Source organism: Condylura cristata, unplaced genomic scaffold (assembly GCF_000260355.1).
Source record: "Condylura cristata isolate star-nosed mole 26May11 unplaced genomic scaffold, ConCri1.0 scaffold00008, whole genome shotgun sequence".
Classification (NCBI taxonomy): Eukaryota; Metazoa; Chordata; class Mammalia; order Eulipotyphla; family Talpidae; genus Condylura; species Condylura cristata.
Genome location: NW_004567109.1, coordinates 18,592,021 through 18,614,156, shown reverse-complemented (window position 1 = coordinate 18,614,156; position 22,136 = coordinate 18,592,021). Strand labels below are relative to the sequence as shown.

The 22,136-nt window shown below is 58.9% G+C and overlaps 1 protein-coding gene across 1 annotated transcript in view; it reads left to right on the top strand.

Annotated features, from left to right (window-relative positions):
- Positions 1-14,435, top strand: part of STK40 (serine/threonine kinase 40) — a 37,079-nt gene extending 22,644 nt beyond the window's left edge. Inside the window, exons 3-11 of the mRNA XM_004678802.2 lie at positions 65-150; positions 503-646; positions 2,618-2,845; positions 3,624-3,676; positions 8,519-8,634; positions 11,885-12,029; positions 12,172-12,291; positions 12,638-12,722; positions 13,928-14,435. Of these exons, the coding sequence (XP_004678859.1) occupies positions 65-150; positions 503-646; positions 2,618-2,845; positions 3,624-3,676; positions 8,519-8,634; positions 11,885-12,029; positions 12,172-12,291; positions 12,638-12,722; positions 13,928-14,146 (1,196 nt within the window). The 3' untranslated portion in view covers positions 14,147-14,435. The remainder of the gene's footprint in view (positions 1-64; positions 151-502; positions 647-2,617; positions 2,846-3,623; positions 3,677-8,518; positions 8,635-11,884; positions 12,030-12,171; positions 12,292-12,637; positions 12,723-13,927) is intronic.
- Positions 14,436-22,136: the final 7,701 nt, after the last annotated feature.

Here is a 22,136-nt window from a genome sequence, read left to right as displayed (position 1 = left end):
AAACCCACATGGCGCCACACAGGCAGGCCCTGGAAAGTGAACCAGTGGATTCTCTGTGCTGCAGGTCCCCGTCTGGGCAACTCACCGGTGCCCAGCATTGTGCAGTGTTTGGCGAGGAAAGACGGCACAGATGACTTCTATCAGCTGAAGGTAAGTGAGGCATCTGACCAGGAGGCTCCGGCCAGGGCCCGTCCCGCCAGCCTGAACCCTCCCCTCTCCACCTTCCCCCTGTCCCACTTGTGCACAAGAGTGGCGCCATTTCTTCCCAGGAAGCAGTCAAGTCCACGGTCTCACTCAGGACGACTTGATTTCAAGAGCTTTATCTGGGCATTAATTAGACTGCTGTCATACTAAGAAAAACTTCTGTTTTGTGTGTGCATGTGTGAGTGTGTGTATGTTGGGGGGATGTTGCATGGTGGAACATGAACCCCTGCTTTTCTTGTTCTCCCCGTTCGACTTTGTAAAGTGTTTCTGGGTTTTGTGTGTGTGTGCCTTCCTGAAGATCCTTACCCTTGAGGAGAGGGGGGACCAAGGAATCGAAAGCCAAGAGGAAAGGCAAGGCAAGATGCTGCTGCACACCGAGTACTCTCTGCTGTCCCTCCTCCACACGCAGGACGGCGTGGTTCACCACCATGGGCTCTTCCAGGTGAGTGGCAGTGGGGGCACCCTGTCCTCCAGCCCCCGGTTGGCCCCAGGCGAGTCCAGCTCACCCATGTGAGTCCCTGGTGGCCCTGCAGGCCGGGTGCTCAGGCTTCCTGGGCAGGCGGGCGGGGGGGGCCCGCCTGGGCTGGGCCAGCACCGCAGCCCTCCTGCCCGGCAGCCACCGTGGCCAAGAACCCGCAGTTTACGCTTTTCCAAGAAAAGAGGAAAGCAGGAAGTTGTTTAAAGACATGTGGGCTGTGGCTGTGTTGTCAGGAATTAGCCAGGCTGGGGTGAGAGGGAGGGCAAGGAGGAAGAACCGGCACTCGGTGCCGCCTCAGGCTCTCCACAGCTGGTTCGGAACCACCAGTCCTTTTACTTGCTCAGACATTTCAGTTTGTTCCACAGTGTGCCTGGGCCAGCCTGGTGCGTGCGTGTCCCAGGGCCCCCAGGAAAGGTCCTAACTAGCAAGTTGTACTCCGAAAGGAGCCTTCCTTGGGGCAGAGCTGAAATTGTGTCTGTAAAATGGAGACCCAGGGTAGAATGCCCAGGGCCCCCTGCAGAGTCCCGCAGAGCTTCTGCACAGCCGTGAGCCAGGCTGCAGGCCCGGCTGCCTTTTGCTAGGATGAAGCAAGGATGGAGCTGGGATTTCAGGTGCAGACGTGACAGGGCACCTAGGCTTTGAAGCAGACTGCCCTGGATTCAGGTCGTGTGGCCTGAGGCCCCTAAACCCCCAATTCCTCCCCTGTACGATGGAAATAGTAATGGTGCCCAGCTCGTAAGGGGGTGGGGAAGATGAATGAAAGTGCCAGGCACTCTGAGATCCTGGGATACGGCGCTGTTACTCGGGCAATGAAAACTCGTGTGCCCGATTCTCTGAGATGCATAGGAAATGCCTCCACTCACACACACTACTCCACCAGAGGCAATTCGGTATCATTAGGCAACTCCAAAAATAAGTTTCCCTGAAAGATAAACTCAAATTGAAGGGGGTTGTGATTTCTTAGTGGTTCATCTCTGGCAAGCTTCTGAAGCTTGGCCTTGGTTTTTGGCATGCTGGAAAAGGAACCTGATTGGTTAGCAGCATTTCTAGACTCATCTGTGTTTCAGAATCTGGGCTGGTCCTCTAGGAGATCAAGAGTAAGAGACCCGATCCTGTTTTTAAGGGAAAAAGTGGATATCTGGTCCCTAGAAGTTCCCCAGAGGCCACGAGCAGTCTGCTGGGGATGAGACAAGGGCCTCCTCAAGTGAGTAGGACCTGACTTTGGCTTACTTGAGATACTTTTTGGTAAGAGAATGTTTCTAGAACTTGCAGGCCTCCTCACCAAGCCCTGGCTGGGGCAGGACTAATCATTTGGTCTTACTACTCTCAGCAACCTGTGGGGTGGGTATGGCTTGTTCCCGTTCACAGAGGAGCAACCAGAGACTTCCAGGGGTGAGCTGACCGGCCCCAGGTCCCATAACTAGTACAGGACAGTGCTGGGTTGTGAGCCCGGTTGTCACCAGCCACAGCCACACTTTTAACCACTGTCCCACGGCCGCCTAGACGTCCGGCTCCATGTGAAAGCAGTTCTTTCAAGCACAGAACACTTGACCACCCCCCCAACCCCACCCCCAGTCATGGACTTTGGAAGGAAGTTTACATCTGTCATTGCGGAATTCCCAGGAGTGTTACAGACGGGGGAGGATGTCCAGGGCCCTGGTGCCTTCAACTTTAAATGCCCAGTCCTGAGCTGGAATCTTTGTATTAGGGGCCAAGCGTGAGGCCTGAACTGAGCTGATTTAACTTCAGCGACAGACTAGGCCTGGCACAATGGCATCCAGGCTATTCCGAGCAGCCCATGGTCCATGTTCCTCTGCCCCATACACAGCTTATTCCAGGTTCTCACTGTCTGTGCCTGCATTCCAGATGAGAGTCCCAAGCCCCTGTCCCCGCGGGGCCTACAGCTCACCCCTCGTCCACTCCCTTCCTTCCCAGGACCGCACCTGTGAAATTGTTGAGGACACAGAATCCAGCCGAATGGTGAAGAAGATGAAAAAGCGAATCTGCCTTGTCCTAGACTGCCTGTGTGCGCACGACTTCAGCGACAAGACCGCCGACCTGATCAACCTGCAGCACTACGTCATCAAGGAGAAGAGGCTCAGCGAGCGGGAGACCGTGGTCATCTTTTACGACGTGGTGCGAGTGGTGGAAGCCCTGCACCAGGTGAGGCCCACTCCCTGCAGCCCCTTCTCTGGCCCAGGGCACCCTGGGTCCCCCGACAGGCCTCTGTCCCCTACATGATATGGAAAGCCACTTTCTTACTGAAGCTCAGAGGGAGCAGGGCTTTCTTGCCTTCGCCCAGAGGCACTTTACAGCCGAGTGTCCAGAAGGAAAGTGAAGTGATATGCAGAGGAGGCCCAGGGCTCAGGCCTCAGCCCAGACCTGGGAGGGCTGCAGGCCCTGAGCATCACAGCAGTTCCCTGTCAGGAAGGTTACACTCTCGTCTCCAGTGTGTGGGCCTCATGGGGGCTGTGAAGTAGCCACCCGACTGGCCACAGCCTGTCTAAGCTTTTCCCAGGGTTAGGGGTGTCAGGTGGCCTAACACAAGTCAGGAGAGCCTGGACCTCTTCCAGGGTTGACTCCTACAGGCCTATCTCCAGAATTGGGAAAGTTCATTGCTGACCCAAGATCTAGCAGATGCTTCTTTGATGTTGGTATTTGATGGAGCTGAAGAGGAGAGGGGTGGTTTTCTCATCAGCTGCCCTGAGGGAGGAAGAGCTGGGAAACCTCCCCGGGTAGGGCGGAGCCTGCCCTGGCTCCATATTAACCCCGATTGTCACCCGGCTAATGAGGCCTCAGCATGGTCCTGATCTGCCTGTGGCTTACAGATCAAAGCCTGGCACTAAAGAGACATAGCCTGGCGCGTCGACGCCGGGCCCGGCCTGAGAGCCACCTCAGCTCTCACCTGCATGGTACAAGCCACGCACCTGTTGTTTTCCAGAAAAATATAGTGCACAGAGACCTGAAGCTTGGGAACATGGTGCTCAACAAGAGGTAAGGCTTGCGCTTCTTTCACGGCTCTCCATGGGGGCGGGACCCAGGAGCCCAGCAGGAAGATGGCATATCTGCTTCTTTCTCCTGCCCCATGGGAATGGGGGTCTTGAAGGCTATGGAAGGAATGATAGAAGGGGTTCAGATTTCAGAGCGCCCCCACCCCACCCCCGTGCCATACACTTGTCAGGCTTCACACGCTCTTGGTGAGAAAACTGAGGCTTAGGTGAGTTCTGAGGGAAAGACAGACGCTCATGCAGCTTACTCGGGGGTGCTCCCTGGGAGAAGGGGGCGCAGCTGGGCAGAGGAAGCAGCTCACCTGGGGTGTGGTCAGGACAGGACTTCGTGGTGGTGCGTGGCCCTGCGCCTCTGTTGTGACTTGCAACGAAAGTGGGCTGTGTTGGAGTGGGGCATAGCCTTGGCCAAAGGGGCTTTCTGGAAACACACACGGTGCTGCTAGGCAGAGCCAGCCCTCCAGCCATAGGAGGGACTGAGCTTGCGCTCTGGGAGGGGATCTGGGCTCACCCCAGTGTCCTCAGTGACCCAGTGATGGGGAGACCCCTCGAGGCCCTGTCTTTCTCACCCTACCCCATCAGGCACCAGGTCTGAGCCCCTTCCCAGTGAGTCGGGGCGTCACCAGAGGGTCACCAGCCAGAGAAGGCAGGACTGAGGAGCGACAGAAAGAGGCCTCTGTGTGCTCCCTCCACCCTCAAAGCACAAAGCTGGCAGGCAGTCTCCCTCACCTGCTCCCTGAGCCTCTCACCCCACCGTCATCTGTTAGGGGTCGGAGGCTCACCAGTGGCAGGCAGGCAGAAGTGGTTGGTGAGTCGTTTGTTCCACAATGGGCCACCTACCCACGCGGGGCCCTGGGGCCCACTGTCCAGTGAAATGCCCAAAGGCACAGAACCTGGAAAGAACCTGCAGGGAGACAGGCCTCTGGAAAGGATGTGTGGTGGCTCCTGCGGCGCCAGCTGGAGAAGCTAGCAGGAGGTCACTGATGCACCTCAGCGGTAGCGGTGTCCAGAAGCCCAGCATCCAACAGGGCGCCGGCGGGAATGCCACGGGAGCCGCGCTGGGATCGGTGCAGAGCGGAGGGGCAGCGTCTCTGCCATCTGGTCAGTTCAGGAAAGATGAGTCAAGGTCTGCCAGGCTGAGAGGTGACAAAAACCTGACCTGTTGTGCTCTACAGGGAGGGGGAGGGAACAGAAATTCCAGGGTCGCCGAACCCCAGTAAAGTGGGAGAGCGACAGGGCTTGGATCAAGCTGGCTTGCAGCCCAGAGCTGCCTCATAAACACACTGAGACCATGAATTCATTCACGTGTGCACTGAGCTGCTGTCACTCAGCTTCCAGTTCCTCGCCTGTGGAGGTGGAGGTGGCCCTGCAGACATTGTCCTGCAGCGGGAAGCTGCCTAGCAGCACTGGCCCGCCGTGAGCACACTCCCATGCTAGACCTGCCGGGGACTGGAGGCCCGCTGTGTGGGGGGTGGCTGAGGGTGCCTCTGGCCCTAGCTCTGAAAGGCGCCAGGAGTGCTGACCGTCCCCTCTCTGCGGGCGCCCTAAGAGTCAGGAGCCCTGGGGCCTGGCCATCTGCGGGAAGTTAGGCCGGTCACCGTCCCACTGTCCACAGAGAGGGCACCCGGCTGTCTGGCTGCCAGGCGCACGACCTCCTGGCCTCTGTGGCTCCAAATGAGCATCCCTGGGCTGTTTTGGGAACACAGTTGGGCCTCCCAGCTGCTAACCATACCAGCACTCAGGGGCCTTTGTCTCCCTGAGGGCTTATTTCCGGCACCACTTTTCCACGCCCCTAAGTTCTGGGAATGCAGGCAGAGGTCACACCTTTCAAGCAAGGCCAGTGTAGCTGAGTGACTCTGCTCTATGTGCCTCCAGGTGTGTCTGCGCACATGCACATGCACGTGTTCATCTGTGTCCTGTTTAGAGGTCTCCCTGGCTTTACCCGTGACTCACAGGCAGGCGCATCCCGTCTGAGTCCCACAAGGACCTACACAAAATGGAGGCTGTTTATGGACTGCGGTGTCAGTATGCCGTGCGTGGTGGCAGGTGCTCGTGTCTCCCCGGCTGCCGAGCGCCGGGGCCTGCATCTTGGCTGCACTCCCTTTAGTCCAGTCGCATTGTCCTGCGCCGTCAGAGGCGTCCTGGGTGCTGCGGGAGGAGGTAGGGCGGCGAGGTCAGGGCCTCCACGGCAAGGTCAGGGCCTCCACGGAGGCCAGCACTGCTCCACACCCCTCCTCCAGGGCCTCACTTTCATCCTTGGGAAGGCAGCCGTTGACCTGGTGGAGGGGTGCGCCTGCCTGCGCTGGTAGTGTGCCCTGGCCCAGCCAGAGAGGCAGCAGGCGCGGGAAGTCTCGGCTGCTCTGGGGAGGACACAGGGAGCTGTGTTTGTGAGGCAGTGGCAGGGACAAGTTCATCCACCCCGTTTTGGATAAAAGGCAAAGGTTGAAATCCCCTTTGGGGTTATGTGAGGTTTGCTGTGGGCTCTTTCTCCTTCCGCCTTGCTTTTTGGGTAGGCAAGTTGCACACTAAGTTCCTAGAGGAGGAGAAAAACACTGTGGTCGCCCAGAGGGCCATATCTAAAGAATGACTCACTCAGAGCAGCGCCTGTTTGACGCACGGCGCTCCCCCTGGAGCCCTCGCTGCCAGGACAAGGCCCGGGGGTCCGGGACACCCAGTGATCTGTGCACCACCCAGCCATCCTGGACGCCTGTGGTGGGGGTTGGTGCAGGGCGGGGAGCGTGCCAAACCCAGGCGGTCTCAGGGCTGACCACGTGGCTTTCTAGGGGAGAGACCAGCCTCCTCGGCAGCCACACAGCACAGGCCTGCTCAGACCTACTTCCCTGACTGCAGAGTCAGCTACCATCTTCTCAAACCCACCTCCCCAGCCCTGGGCATGGAGGGTCAGCAGGTCCTGCCAGCAGCAGCCAGCAGATAGCTCAGCCCGCACGCCCTTATGAATTGTTGTCACAGTGTGGCCCCCACCTGCCACCTCAGAGGGGATGTCTCTGTTGGGGTCTCCCGTTGGCGCCTCTGCCAGGCCTCCCTGCCATCTGAGGACGGATGATGACACAAGCTTGGCGTCAGTAGTCAGTTACTACTGCCAGCTGCCGGGCCAAGCGCTCTCCCCGGGTCGTCCTACCTTGTCAAACCCTGCACAGCCCCAGGAGTTAAGTGCTAATATTTTCCGCTATACACGTGAGGGAACTGAGGTTTAGGAAAAGAAAAAACAGCATGGCCAAGGTCACACGGCCAGGAGTGCCAGGCTGGGACACAAACCCAAGAACCTGACCCCCAGGTCCACCAGACGCCCCGAGCCATCTTGCCAGGTCTGGCGCCTCAGAGAACATATTCCATACAAGCGGCCGTCTCTCGCTGAGAAGAAAGCACAGTGCCGCTGCTCTGCGGGACTCCCGCCTGGGCAGCCCGCATCCCCCAGCAGATGGAGGTTGGGGTTGGTGCAGGCCCCTTCTTGGCGTACAGTATCCTTGACAGACTCCGCCTGCCCCCAGGCCTCTAGCCACCTTGGAGGCCACCAGTCAGACTTCTGTGCCGTCTGACCAAACAGGCCTGTGTGGAGAACTAGAGTCAATGTTTCCGTTTGGAAGGCAGAAGACAGACTGGCCTTTGTTTCACACCAGGCAAGATTTGCCAGCAGAATTCCCCGAGATAGCAAAGGGCTCTCGGAGCCTCTTGGACACCGCTCCTGGGGAATTCCACCCTCAGCCACACACACACCCTTGGCCTCTGAGCTGACCTTCCTCTCCGACCTGAGACTTTTCTAGTGAGAAGTGGACCAGGGCTTGCGTGGGATTTCCCTTCCTGCCGCCCTCCCTGGCTTCTCTGCTCGCCCTTGGGGTGGAGGTGCCTTTCTCTCCAGTCCTTCCCCAGGGGTGAGGAAACCTTCCTTGGGCCTCCTCGAGGGGGCCTGCCCACCCACAGTCCCAGGCGGGGAGTAAGGCATCCTCTGAGCTGCTTATTTTGTTCATGTTGTGAGCGTCCCAGAAAGGGGCAGACCCATAGCTGCTTGACTAAGTCTTGGGTGGGGGAGTGTCTATTTTCTAGGTCAGGGCAGAGTCTCAAAGTCCAAGGCAAGATGAGTCACCTTGGATGGGACAGCAGAGAAAGTCAGGCCCCAGACACTCTTTAGGGGCACAGTAGGTACCCAGAGGGGGTCAGTCCGGGCTACAGGCTGGTTTGGATCCAGTTCCACTACTCACCCATCTCCTGACCTGCGGCATGGCCTGCATTTCTGCGCCAGCGTCACATCACCTGTGAAATAGCTGGGCGGTGAGCATGCCCCTCCCCGCTGCTGTGAGGCGCGGAGAGGGTTGCGCTGGGAGCAGCCCCCAGTGTTCGGTGAGCTTTGGCAGACAGCTCTGCCAGGACTCAGCAGAGGGGAACTGAAGTGGCACCGGGCCTGTGCCGCAGTCCAGCTGGCCTGCCTTTTGCTCACATGTAAATGGGGGAATTGAACAAATCTCAAGTTGTTCCCAATGTAAGCGTTAATGTGAGGTCATTTGGGGCCGTCTCTGCCAGTTGTCCCAAGTCCTGGGCCAGGCTGACAGGTTCAGAGGAGCACCCCGGAAACACCTACTTGGTCACGGCGACTCAGATCCCTGCCAGGACGCATGCAGAGGCCGCTCCCAGGGCGGCGGAGCGGAGCGGCCTGTGTCGGCACCCTGGGCGGCCTCTCCACGCAGCCATGGGGCAGCGAGGGCCAGGGGGCAGAAGAGGCTCTGGGCAGGAGGCCTTTGCTTCCCAGACCAGGGCAAGGGGCAGCTGGGGCGCCCGCGGGCACACAGGTTTGCTCACGCTCTACCTCTCACGCCAGGACGCATCGGATAACCATCACCAACTTCTGCCTCGGGAAGCATCTTGTGAGCGAGGGGGACCTGCTGAAGGACCAGAGGGGGAGCCCTGCCTACATCAGTCCAGATGTGCTCAGCGGTACGTGCCCTTGCCAGGCTCTGCGGCAGGGCCTCCATGCCACAAACCAGGGGCACGCTTTGGAGTGGACCAAACGCGGACCACCACTCCTGCTACAAAGTTTGGGGTCTCGGGAGGAGAACTGTCACACCGTGCAGGTTTGCTCTCTGTGATTACTGCTTGGAAGGGAAAAAAACATGATTTCTGTGAGGACAAATAGCTGGCACTTGAAGAACTTCCCCACAGAATTCACATTTGGAAAGAGATCACAGGAGAAACAGGAACCCATGAAGGTGTGCAGCTGGGTGGGGGCGGCACAGCGTTGGAGAATCCCATGGGGCTGCTGCTCAGACAGTGACCTGGCCAGGGAGGCCGGTAAGGTGGGCAGGGCCACCTCACTTCAAGGGCGAGGGGCCTCGCTGAGTGCCATGGTGAGAGTTTACTCCCTTTTTTCACTGGTCCAGTCGCTCTGCTGGTATTTCCTGGAGGACTACTGTGTGCAAGACACAGCTGTAGCACTTTGGGCGCAGCAGCGAGCAGGCACACAGACATCCCTGCCACCTCAGACTGTGCTGACACCCTAGCAGAGCTGAGACAGGCAATACACAAAATAGTAAGTCACTCGTGTACTGCTTACCTACTGCCCTATGGGAAGCGCCAGGCACTGTGTAAGCACAAGGTTTGTGCTGTTAGAACCACACAGCTACCCTGTGAGGGAAATACCGCAAGCCTCTTCTTTGCACAGCTGATGGAGAGAGCACAACTCTTATCCAAAGGCATAGCTCAGAGTAAACTAGAACCTGGGGCTGCACCTTAGGCCTGCCTCCTGCCTGCCTCACTGACCCTCGGCTTTTCTTTCCCTTACCCCTTGGCATCCCAATGGAGGCTTCTGCAATCCAGACCTCTCCCAGGCTTCCTCTGTGCAGAGAGCAGTGCCACTTCCTAGGCCCTGGGATTTGGGCTGGGGTCACTGTGGCCTCTGCTAGAGAGATTGGGTGCTGGGAACTCTCTGCCCCCCCCCCCCAGCCCAGGCTGTATGTTCCATAACAGTCCCCAGAGCTTCTTTGTGGGTGACAAAGCCAGGAGGATGAAGCAGTCCTTCCCTCAGCCCTGTGTGTGAGGTGGGGTCCGTGTTGACGTCAGAGGAGGGCTGACTTCTCAGCAGGACTGCACCAGGGGGGCCTCTGTGTGCAGTCACTCCCTGCTGCTGTTCATGGCCTTTCTCTGGTCAAGCCTTGCAAGATGAAGCAAAGGCCTTGCATCAGAATGAGCCTTAGACTGAGGCCAGCGATCTGGGCTCTGCTTGACCAGCTGTGTGAGTCGGCCTTCTCGGAGCCTCAGTCTCCTCCTGGGCTAAAAGCTGAAAACAGTTTTGCCTCCCCACAGTGTTAAGAGAACGCAGCAGAATGACTAAGTGTAAGTCCTGACATGTGGGCGTCAGTACCACTGTCTTCTTTCTGTGTGCCAAGCACACCCTGAGCACGGGACGCGGAGCTACGGAAAGGCAGGCATGTGCGCCTCATGGAGGTTATAGTCTGGCTAGTGGGCGGCCTTGGGAACGTTGCGGAGCCCCCTTGGCCTCCGTTTCCTCATCTATAACACAGACGTGATAAAGTGCCCTACTTCATTGCGTCCCTGTGGGACTAAGACCTCTTACCTAGAGTCTGGCTCAGTGAGCACTGGCCGTACTAAATGAAAAGCTTGACACTCAGTGATCTCAAAGGCTGAAACGCAGGGAAGGTCGCTTGCCAGCTGGAGCTTCGGGGAGAGCCTGTCGATCATCCCTTCCCGAGTCAGGACCGAAGTCATGGGTCCATCCCTTGGGCCGGCCCAGGCCAGGAACCCACTGCCTGACCCTCCCTTGGACAGAAACACCTTCCAGCTGCTACACGGAGGTGGGACAGCCCTCTGGGAGCCACACAGAGCCAAGAGTCATGACTTGATGGACTCTGCCTTGATGACCCCATGTGGTAGAGTGGGGTCGGGCAGGGACTGCCCTGGGTCTGGCTAGGGCATGCGGTGCCAGGTCACACCAGCTGCCTTCGGCGTTTAGGGTGAGAAGGGTCAGGGGCAATGCAGCCTCGGAGAGAGCTTGGCAGAGGTGCATCTCTGCAGAACTACCTCTGTGCCAGCCAGGGCAGAAAGTGACTCCCACAGCAGTCTGCTAGGCTGTGCAGGTTGTGAGGGAAGCCGTGTGGCCTTCCAGAGGCACAGGCCAAGGCCTGTGTTGGCACTGGGCGGGCACGCGCACACACATTACACTGCTCACCTTCAGGCTACTGGAGTCAGTGTCGCCTGCCGCAAGGGCACCTCAGATCACCTGGAGGTGGAGGGGCACAGAGGCAGGATTGCAGTTGCTGGGGGCTGTCTGGTGCCCAGGGAGGTGACGTGCATGCGTTGTCATGTTTGGGGTCCGGGTTTTCCTGGACGTCCTGATGTGGCAGACAGGGTGCTGTTGCAGGGATTTGAAAGGCTCATGTTCTCCTATTTGAAGGATGCTGGGGGACGTCTTGGGCCACAACTGGCAGGAGGCAGGAGCTCAGCTGATGGGGTTTGGGTGATTTGTCCTGGAAATGGGAAGAGTAGGGCTTGTCAGTTGGGTGACCTTGGACACATAATCTCCCCATGCCTCATTTTACTTTCTGGAAAAGTAGAGAAAGTATGTTCCCTCTTGCTGTGGAGATTTAATGAACGCTACTCTGGTGTCCGCGCCATGCTGGCCCTGCTGTTTTATGGCGAGGAACACGGCCTCGGCGCCGACTCCACTAGCCGTGTGTTCGCTTAGCAGATGTTTGTGCCTGTGCTGTGCACGGGCGCGGTAGCAGAGAGACAGGACCCTCTCCACTGGACACTGTCCCTTCCAGTGGGGGGAGCAGGCACGCTGCCAGAGGGTCCTTGCAGACCCTGCTGAGTGCGGGAGTCGGGTCAGCTTTGCTCCAGCCGCTGTTGGCCGCCTGCTCTGTGAGCTGCCTGCTGGGGCCCCGGCCCAGGCCCAGCTCCGGGAGCTCGCCGTCTGGCACAGCAGAGCGGGAGCTACCAGCAGATGGGTGGGCTGCAAGTTCAAGTGTGATCCCTTTTCCTGGGTGGGGCATCGTCTTGCAGAACTGATTCCCGAAGCCAGTATAAGCATGGGCAAAGGTCCAAGGCCTGAGACAGTGCTGCTCAGGAGGGGGATGACCAGAAGCAAAGGTGGTCTTTCAGGTGCAGAGTCGCTCAGTGCATCCTCTCCCCTGAATCTGGGCTGAGGGCGCCTGTGTTCGTGTACCCACAGGCCGGCCATACCGGGGCAAGCCGAGCGACATGTGGGCCCTGGGGGTGGTGCTGTTCACCATGCTGTACGGCCAGTTCCCCTTCTACGACAGCATCCCGCAGGAGCTCTTCCGCAAGATCAAGGCCGCCGAGTACACCATCCCTGAGTGAGTCCTGCCGCCCTGGGGTGGCGGGAGGGAGGCTCAGCTCTGTGGGCTCGAGGAGTGGGGACCACACGGCGAGGCTTGGGGTCCTGGGTGGGAGGCCAGCACCAGCACACCCCTGAACCCTTTCCTCCTCCCACGTCAGGGACGGGCGGGTTTCCGAGAACACCGTGTGTCTCATCCGGAAACTGTTAGTCCTCGACCCCCAGCAGCGCCTGGCTGCCACCGACGTCCTGGAGGCCCTCAGTGCCATCATTGCATCGTGGTGAGTAGGCACACTGGGCTGGGTTCTGCTCATCCACCCAAAAAAGCAGCCTGAGGGTGGGCCTGTTTTTCCAGAATTTTTGACATGGGCAAGATGGGGAGGGAGCAGGCAGGACTCAGGTCGAGCATCTCCTGCATGCCAGTGGATGCCAGCTGTGGCACGAGCATTATCAGGTTACCACAGACTGAGGTAGAAATGGTGCCCTGTATCGGATAAGAAAGCGTCAGAAAGGAGCTGTTGACTCCAACCAAGTCTGGGAGTAGTGGGCACCGGCCTTGCTGGGCTCCTACCAGCTAGGCCCGGGAGCAGGGGCCCTGGAGCCAGGCTGACCTCTCTGCCCCTGCAGGCAGTCCCTGTCATCCCTGAGTGGCCCTTTGCAAGTGGTTCCCGACATCGACGACCAAATGAGCGGTGCAGACAGCTCCCAGGAGGTGAGTGTGAGACAGGCCCTCAGCAGGGCAGAGCCGCAGCTCCCGCGGGCCCCGGGGCCTCTTTGCCTGGGCCGTCCCCCGTATCTGGCTCAGTGGGCAGTTCTGTGGCCTGAGAGAGGGCGGAAGGCCAGCTAGGAGGAGCCCAGAGCACAGAGGCCTCCCCATGGCCCAGCCTGGCCCCTTCTTGGCCTCCTTTTCCTGCCCAGGCCCTGACTCAACACGTGTTAGCCCTTTAAACAGTCGATTTCTCTGCCCCTCTGACTCACAGGCTTCTCTCTCACCCTTCCTGCTTTTCATTTTTTCAGATGATTCATTTTTTCCCAGTTTTCTCTCCTCCCCTTTTCTCTGCACTGAAGAAAGTGCTGGGCCAGGGTGGGGGCAGAGAGCTAAGTGCCAGGCAGCACCTGGCAGGGGCCCCCTGGAGGCAGGGCTTGGCCCAGCAGGAAGGGATGCTGTAGGCCCTCCCTTCCTCTGTCTTCTCTGAAGTGCCAAGCGTTGGGCAGATACAACCAGGAAGGATGAGTCTGGAACCAAGCAGAGACTCCTGGCTCTTGCGAAGAAACTCTAGGTCTTGCCCCTCCCCCAGTCCCCACCCTTCCAAGGACAATTGAGCAGCTGAAAATACTCACCCTAGCATGCAGCGAGCGCAGCTCCCTCTCTCCGCACTGCAGACCCATGTGGCCGCTGCTGTCTGCCTACTTTTGCAAAAAAGGAAACAGGCTCAGAGAGGCATACAGCTCTCCCAGAGCCACACAGTGGGAAGTGGTGGGCCTGAGCCTTGACCGCATGTCCGGCCCCAAAGCCCTGCAGGCCCTGGCCTTCAGTTTATTAGTCTGCCTGGGCCACTCCAGGAGCTCAACATTCGAGAGAGAAAAAACAGGGTCCTCCAGGTGCTGTGCGCCCCATCCCTAAACACTTGACATGCCCTGGCCCCAGAACCTCTAGATTACTACCCCGCTTCCCAGGCACGGAGGCCCAGGCTCCCGAGGCATTGTGCCATCTCCCAAGGTCAGTAAAGTCAGGAAGGGGGGCACAGCTCAGGTCACAGCTCTGGGCTTCAGTGGGGCAGGGTCCAGGTTTGGAGGGCTCCAGAGGACACCGCGGTCAGCACCCAGCTCCAGGCCTAAGGGTGTGTGCCTGGGCCAGAGGCCCTCAGAAGCAGGCTGCCGCTGTCCTCTCCACCTCACTCTCCTTTCCCTCTGCAGGCCAAGGTGACGGAGGAGTGCTCCCAGTACGAGTTTGAGAACTACATGCGGCAGCAGCTACTGCTGGCCGAGGAGAAGAGCTCCATACACGAGGCCCGGAGCTGGGTGCCCAAGCGGCAGTTTGGCAGCGTGCCGCCGGTGCGGCGGCTTGGCCGCGACGCGCAGCCCATGAACCCCTTGGACGCAGCCATCCTGGCACAGCGCTACCTGCGGAAGTAGCCTCGGCGGGGCCACCCCACCTCTTCCAGCCCCCTGCCAGTGTGCTGGCTGTCGGGCCTGTAGTGCTGAACTCTCCCCCAGGCTGCGACAGGGACAGGCAGGCCAGCCCAGGCCAGGCGTGGGGTCAGCAGAGGTACCACGAAGCTACCTTTTGGAATGATTGCTTGATTGTTTGGTTTTTAATCTGAGAATCCTAGATAACTAATCTGCTTTTAATCATGACGTTTTAATCTACCTCTGTCTCTTTAACCATGCTGTCTCTGGACTGAGTGAGGAGGAGGAGGAGGGAGCCCACCCACCCACCCACCCACCCAGGGGCCTGGTCAGCCACCCTGCCCGCCAGACCCACCTGGGGCAGCTGCGCCCTACAGTCCAAATAAGCTGAAAGTGCAGCTCAGTGCTGGCTCCCAAAACAACACCCACCCACTGCCCTCCCAGCCTCTCCCAGTCTGTTTTCGTCCCTGGGCCCCTCGATCCAAGCTTTCGAGAACCTTCACCTCATCTTAAGCGGAATTCAGATATATTTATTTTTGTACTGAAATCAACTCCTTGCCCATCTCTAGGTGGCTCAGCCCATGGGTACCCCTGGCCCCCAGCCTGTCTGGAAGTGGGGTGTTCACAGCCCACAGATGGCCCTCCTCTCCCCAGGCTTAGAGAAGCCCCTTCTTGCCGGCCCCTCCACCTCCAGCCACCAGTCCCTCTTTGTTTCTGGTGGTGGGGAGACCTTTCTAGACCTGGTCCTTTTCTCCATCTCAGTAGCTTCTCTGAGGTGCTGTACACTTGCATTAACCCTGACCTCCTTCCCCACCCTTCACTGTGGTACCAAGGTAACGCTGACAGACATGGGGGTACCTGGTGGTGGTGGGCTGCCTGAGAACAGGTGACCCCGTTTGCATCCCCTCCCCACAAGAGGACTCCCGACTCTGTTCAAAGAAGGTGGAGGCGTCTCCCCTGCTGCCCAGGGGAGACATGGTGTCTCTCCCAGTGGACCCTAGCCAGGGTCCTTCACGGGGGTGGGAGCTTTTGGGGAGAGGGAGAGGGCCCTGCCTGGTTTGAGAACAGCCTGCTGCCCTTTTTGAGCCGAGATTTTGAAGTGGATGCCCGTCTTGCCAGAAATGCTGTTCTCACCAGAACGCCCTCCGCTCCCACTCCCCCTCACTGGACTTGACCCTGCCCCCTGACCCGGGAGAGGCCAGGTGTTCTCCTCCAGGCAGCCCTGGGCCCTGAGACCCTTCCTGCCTGTCCTTGCTCCCCAGTGGGGGGTGGCCAAGGCCTCCAGGGTCTTGTTTCCCGGAGTGTGAGCTGTCCCCTCCCCAAAAGCTGACTCACTGTGAGTGACTTGGGCAAGTTCCCAAACCTCCTTGTGCCTCAGTTTCCCCATCTGGAAAAAATGGGGCCACCTCTTGCCAGCAGTAGCAGGGCCGCCCACGCCCCTTCATCCCCATGCCCCCACCCCAGCACTTGGGCGTCTCGTGCCTCTGCCTCAGTGGGTCTGTGGGAGCCCGCTTGAGCCCAGCCCGGCACTTACACCCCTGAGCTCCTGGATCTGCCTCCATCAGCCGTCCAGCCGCTGAGAGCCAGGGTCTCGTGCTGTGGGGGTAGGGATGTCCTCTTTTCTATTTATTTCAAAAAGAAGTCTCCTGAGGGAGTAGAAGTGCAGTCTGGCCTAGGGCCCCAGCTCCTGTGACTGTCCTGTCAGGGTCCAGGCCGAGCCCCTTGTGCCAGCAGCCTGCCCAGACCCTCCGGGCCTGCTTGCCATGTGTGGTCTTTTTCCTCCTTTTCAAAGCAATATCCTCTGGTTCTGCAAAGCCCTGTCAGACAAGACTGGTCCCTCCCAAGGTCAATCCATGTGTCTGATTACATTTCTGGCAAAGCAAATGAGAGGAGTTTGGGTCTGCCCTCACTGGGTGTCACACGCCGAGAGAAGTCCTATTGTAAAGAAAACAAAACGGAAAAAGTCACAAAAAAGTTTGTATAAAGACATATTTTTGTACTACATGGGGACTCTTCCTGCATGTCAGCAATAAAACTTCCTGATCTGGAGCCACCGTGGCCTGTATGGACTGCCGTTCTTGCCCCCGCGCCTGCGACTCCCTCTGTGCCGCCCAGCGCCCAGCGTGGCTCTCCGGCCCGCGCAGGACTCCCTCACCCCTCACCGGGGCTTTCCTGCCTGCCCTCCCCGCCTTGGATGGGGGAGGGGACTGGGACTGCCCAGCATCCCCGCAGCCCCACTGGCCCAGCCTCCAGCTAAGTGCCCAGGTAGAGACGCCCGGCTGGCTTAGCCCCAGACCCGTGCACGCAGAGCAGCTGCACCTGGCAGAGCATTGCTCATCTCTCCGTGGGGGAGCACGTGCCCACATGCCAGGCCGGGTAAGCAGAAGAGCCAGGCCTGGCCTTTTCCTGCCCCACCCCCCTCCCCTACCCTCCCTAGGAAGCAAAGCGGGCTCCTTCCTTTCTTCTTTCCTTCCGTCACCTAAATTTAGACACCGCCCTGAACATCAGGGCAATGAACTAGAGGTAGCTGCCCAACCCAGCACCCCATGGCCCACGGAGGCCTACTCTTATACTCAGGAACCCACGCATCGGCCCAGGTCGCTGAAGGCGTAGAGAGCCTCCCAGACAGGCAGGACCCCTTTCCAGGCGAGGGTCCACACAGCCAGAGGAGGGCACCTCCAACAGGTGAGAAGGCCCCGATTCTCCGCAAATACTTGAGAGCAGTTCCCTGGCCCCTCTCTCCACGCCACTCACCCAGATGAACCCCAGCAGCCCAGTGGCCACCATCTTCTCAACCTCTGGCACAAACCTTGCCTGCTCCCTCTGGCCCATACCTCGGCTGTCCCAGTGCACAACCAGGAGGTCCCTCACTTCCAGCCCACGGCAGCAGGTGCGGCTCCCAGCCGCCACCCTGGGTCTCGTCTCCATTTGCAGCCTTGCTCCTGTCCCCTGACCCAGTCAGCCTCTGTTCCGTGCACAGACACCCCGGGGCTCCACCCTCTACTGCCAAGATGTACACTTGGCAGTACGAGCCATGGGCAGGGACTTTGGCTCCCTCGGATCCTCAGCACCTACAACTGGCCTGGCATGTAGGTGACACCCCAGAACTGGTCAGTTATTGATCTAAGTTTTTTGGATCTCACTTCACAAGTTTTTATTGCAAGTCCTAGAAGCAGAAGAAAAGGAAAGTTCCAGAAAGGTATGACCTCCAGGAGCCTCTTACGGCTCCTGAAAAAGCAAAATGAAGTTTCTACTGTACTTAGCCACTGCCTGGTCCTCAGTGAGAGCAGCCTCCAAGTGAAGCCAGACCGCTTTGAGGCTATCTGAAGTGGGGGAGGAAGTGCGGAAATGGAGCCTATGACTATGTTGTTCAGGCTCCAAAGCCAAGTGAGCCTCGACCTCTTGCCTCTCCCCCTCCGTCTCCTGCCTTTCCTCCCCCTGCCCCACCTTCAGTCACTGCTAACCCTGACAGCCAGCCGGGCAGAATCTGACTTCTCCAGTTCCTTGCCACCGACCACCCTATGCACGGCCCCATCTCGACATTCCTGGTCTTCCGGCTCCACTCTTCCTTCTGACAGCCCGGGGGACAAGCAGTGAGCAAGCACTTAGAAGCCAGGCGCTCACCCTCTCCTGTTTACACCCCCTGATGGTTTCCAACCCGCGCAGGTTATAATGAGCTCCCACCCCACCAGCCCTCCTGCTAGCTCTCGAAACCCCGATCCTCACTCACTGCCCCAGCCCACAGGCCTACCTGCTAGCCCCGTAGGAACCGAACACACCTCCACCTGGAGGCCCTGGCATCGCGTTATGGCAGTAAGCACGGGCGGGTTCTCTATTCATTCGGGCAGACAGATACAGGGGTCCTGGAGTCCCCAGTGGCTTTTCCAGGCTTTAATGCTCTTTCTACATCAAATGTGGGGCAAGCCCGAGGCTGGTAAGGCAGGGAGGCTGGGACGGGGAGGCTGGCAAGGCTTCCAACCCAAACTTGGCTCTTCTCTTCGGGCTCTCCGGCGTTCGCTCATGGTGTCGCCCTCTCACAGCCGTTCCGCGGCCCTCCTGTCGTCTCCGAGTGAGCTGCCCTCATCCTCAGCCCCCGGGCTCAGCTGTGCTCCCCTACGCATGCCCACACCCATGCCCCAGGTGAACGCCATCAAGCACACGTGCCCCGCACCCACGCTCCCCCGCGCCGTCTGCGTTCAAGGCTGCAGGTGATAGCCACACAGGCCAGCAGCGTAAAAGCCTGACCATCTTCATTTACCCTACTTACTGGCTTTTCTTTCTGGAAGGCTCTGCCGATAGCTGTTTACATGCTCCCTCCCCCACTTCCCACTGCCCATGGCACCTCCTCAGACAGGGTTTCTCTGAAGGTGTACTGTGGTCCTGTCCCGTCAACCAGGTCTTCTCTAACCCTCTACCTGCTTTATTTTTCTTCCTTAGACTTATCACAGCCTGACATCACACACCCGATGACTAATTGTAACTCTCCCCTACTCCACATGTGCCTCATGAGAGCCATCATCTTCTGCATCCATGTGGGGGTGGGGAGGGGTTTCTGGTCATCACAATGCCTGGGGGCTGCTGCCGGCATTTGCAGGACAGGGAGCCAGTGGCTCCAGACAACCCCACAGGAAGGCAGACATCCTGCGCACAGAAGTAGAAAACTTGTTTATAATTCCTAGAGCCAAGAATTCAACTCCATTTGACACAAACACAAAGGATGTAGCAGTACATAAAATACACTGAGATCACAGGGCCGCGTCTGCTGTGTGAAGTAGAGGAAACCAAACTTTGGTTCAGACCTCACCGAGAGTCCTCCACCGAGCCCCACAGCGCACCGTCACGGCCGGAGCCAGCGGCGCAGGCACCTGTCACGCCACTGTTGTCCACCTTACAGACGTGTCATTGCCTGCTACTTCCCTTACACTATGGAACTGGACACAGATATATTAAAGCAGATGGAGGTGGGTGCATTAGCCTCAGCTCCCATGTTGGGAACATCAGCTGTGCAATACAATGTACCATCAGTATGAAAAGAACGCGCTGGGCCCGGCAATGACATGTGGAGAGCGGTGACCCAGAGCTGCCTGGTGGGAGTCTGGCTGGCGGCGTGGGCGCTGAAGTGCCCGCACGGTTCCCACCACCTCAACCCATGTGACCGCACACGCGTGACAGCCTCCCCAATCCTCGTCTTCCTTCTCTGTCAAGTGCGGATGGTGCTACCGCCCACACAGGCTGCCCGAGGGTCTGAAGGCTGGTGTGCACGGTCAGATGCCACTCCCTGTCTGTAACTGTCACTCGTTTTACAAACTTTCACACTGCCCTTTCCAGCAGCTGTCCTGGGAGCTGATGGGGACTCAGAGAAGTGGTCTCAGGAGGCCGTAAGTGAGGCCCCTTCTTCCCTCCCTCCACCCAAAACCCAGACAGCTCTTGAGAACCCAGGGCTGAGAGGCCCAAGTGTCATGAAGTGAGCAACGGGGCCAGTCCACCGTGGCCCCTGGGGAGGGGGACGGAAACTTGCTGGGTCTTTGCATTGGGCCCTGAATACACCTGCTCCCCAAGCTACCCTCGGGCACTCCGGATCTCTCAGCTCTCTGACCCTTCCTTCAAGACCTGTTTTTCCCATGTTTCATCCCTCTCTGTGCCCCCAAAGTGATGACTCTAGGCTCCCTGGCAGACAGTGCAGAAAAGAAGCTGACAGGTGGGTAGCTGGACTGCCAGACAGTAGGCAGGTGACAGATGTGCAGAGATTCCAGCCACACAGTCAGAAAGCAGGTGGCAGGGCAGGCCTGCAGCTCGGTGTTGGGAGAATCAGGCAGGAAAGCAGACAGGCAGGTGGCCAGGACTGCCCAACTGCCCGCAGGCAATGGGGGAGACACAGGCTTTGGGCACCTCCCCAAGGCCTCCGGGCACAGCCCTCCAGACTCCTGCCTCTCACCTGGCTTGGCCACAAGTGAGGCCCTCTCTCTGGGACTGTGGTCACCTCCCCCGCCATGTGAAAGATGCTCACCTGCTCCCAAGGCCGTGTAGAAACAACACAAGCAATTCCAGACTCATAGAGCCCCACATCCAGACAGCATCCCACAAACCGAGGCCCAGTCCTCAAAGAGTTGGTCACTTGAGCAGTCCTGGCACACAGCAGCATTCACACAGAGGGGAGCCCCTCGGCTGGCAGCACAGCCCCCGGGACACAGCCCATCACGTCAGTGCCCAGCTTCTCTGCCCCATGTGACAAACTGGTCAGGACTTGTGCTGGCCCTCCGGTGCTCAGGCCAGACATCAAGATATCAAGCGGTTGCTCCCTGCCTCTTTCCCTTACATCCACATCCCAGGGCCCCATTCTGTCCCAACATTCTCTTTTGAATACTGCCCACCGAACCTGTCTCACCTCCCCCACCAGCCCCACTGCCCAAGTCCTGGGCCGCTGCTGCCCGGATGGCCGCCAGCCTGCACGTTGCTCTCCTGCTTCTTCTCATCCCACTCTGCTGCAGCTCATCTTAGCTGAGCACCCCAGCCCCGCAGGGATCACTCTAAAATGCGCCAGAAACCACAACCACAAACACAACTGTCTAGATTAAAACTCTCCAAAAGCACTTGCTTCACTTACAACAACATCCCTCCTCCATTACTCGCCATGAGAGTGGGGCAAAATGCCTGCACCTGCCTGGCTGTGCCCTGGCTCTCTGATGCCCCACCCCCGCCCCCAGATCCTGGTGTGCCTGGCCCCTCCTTGGGAGTCAGGTGTCACTTCAGTTTACCCCAGGAGTCCCCCAATCCCCTATTCCACCATCCTCCACCCAAGATCATCTTGGTCATCTATTGTCAGCACCCCGAGGGCTGAGATTTCTTTGTCCTACTAACTGCTGAAACCCAGTGGCTGGGAAGTACAAGCATCCATGCTGGGCGCTGTTGACTAGCAAACAGCAATATGGGTTTGCACACCTCCCCCCCACCCCCCAGAAGGCGCAAGCACGTGTGGCATGGAAACACACCCATTCCCATACAGGCAGAAGTGTGTGTCCACTGTCCACCTCTGCTCACAGCCCAGACCAGCCCCAAGGACATGGGAGTGTTTTCCATCCCCCAGAGCTTCCCTCCTAGTTCTTTCCCCATCTAGATCTGCCCTCTCTGTGAACCCAGTCTGAGGACTGGGAGTGGGGGGTCTCCATCCTGGACAGAGGAAGGGGGTGGTCACTGGCCCACAGGCCTCAGGCAGCGCCTTCAGCTATGTTTGCAATTTCCTCTCCCCCTTCCTTCCCTCCTCCTCTCCATGGCTCCTGCCAAGAAGGCCTCCCCCTCACCCAGCCCAGGAAGGGGGCCTCCTGAAAGCGGGTTTGGGAGTCTGGCCAGGAAGAAGACCCCGGCCATACACACTGATCATACCAGACACTGCCCAGATGGAAATGCAAACCCGTTTGGGGCAGCTCTAGCCAGATGGGAAAGCCATCAACTGCGAGGTGCAGGAGGGCCGGGCTCTGCAAGACTGGCCCGGACCTGGCTGGAAACCAGAGTCCAGCACTCATTAACCCTGCGCGACCGGAGTCCTGCCAGCTGGACACACTCACCAGCGCCCCAGCCCTGAGAGGGGACTGGAAGGGGGCGGGCCCAGCAAGGGGGGCAGTCTTCTGAGGTCGACGAGCAGGATGTAGGGAAGTAGTTGGGGCAATGCCGGGCCCTAGGATCAGAGCAGTGGGTTCGAATCCTGCTCACTTGGAAAAGCTACTCACGCTCTGTGACTAATTTGCCAAGTGGGGATCACGGTGCCCCCCAAGTCCTCCCAGGGCTGACAGAAATGGCTACGTGAGAGAATACTGCAAAGGGTTCAGACTTGCCGGCCCCTCGGCAGAGCTCGGTTCTCTGTGGCCGCGGCCGCCGCCCGGGGGCGGGTCCCCGCAGCCCGCCTCCCCCCGCGGCTTCCTCCGTCACCGAAGCCCCAGCACCCGGGCGGCATTTCCATACCCTAACCGCACCCCCACATGCACGCAGCTGAGCCAAGACG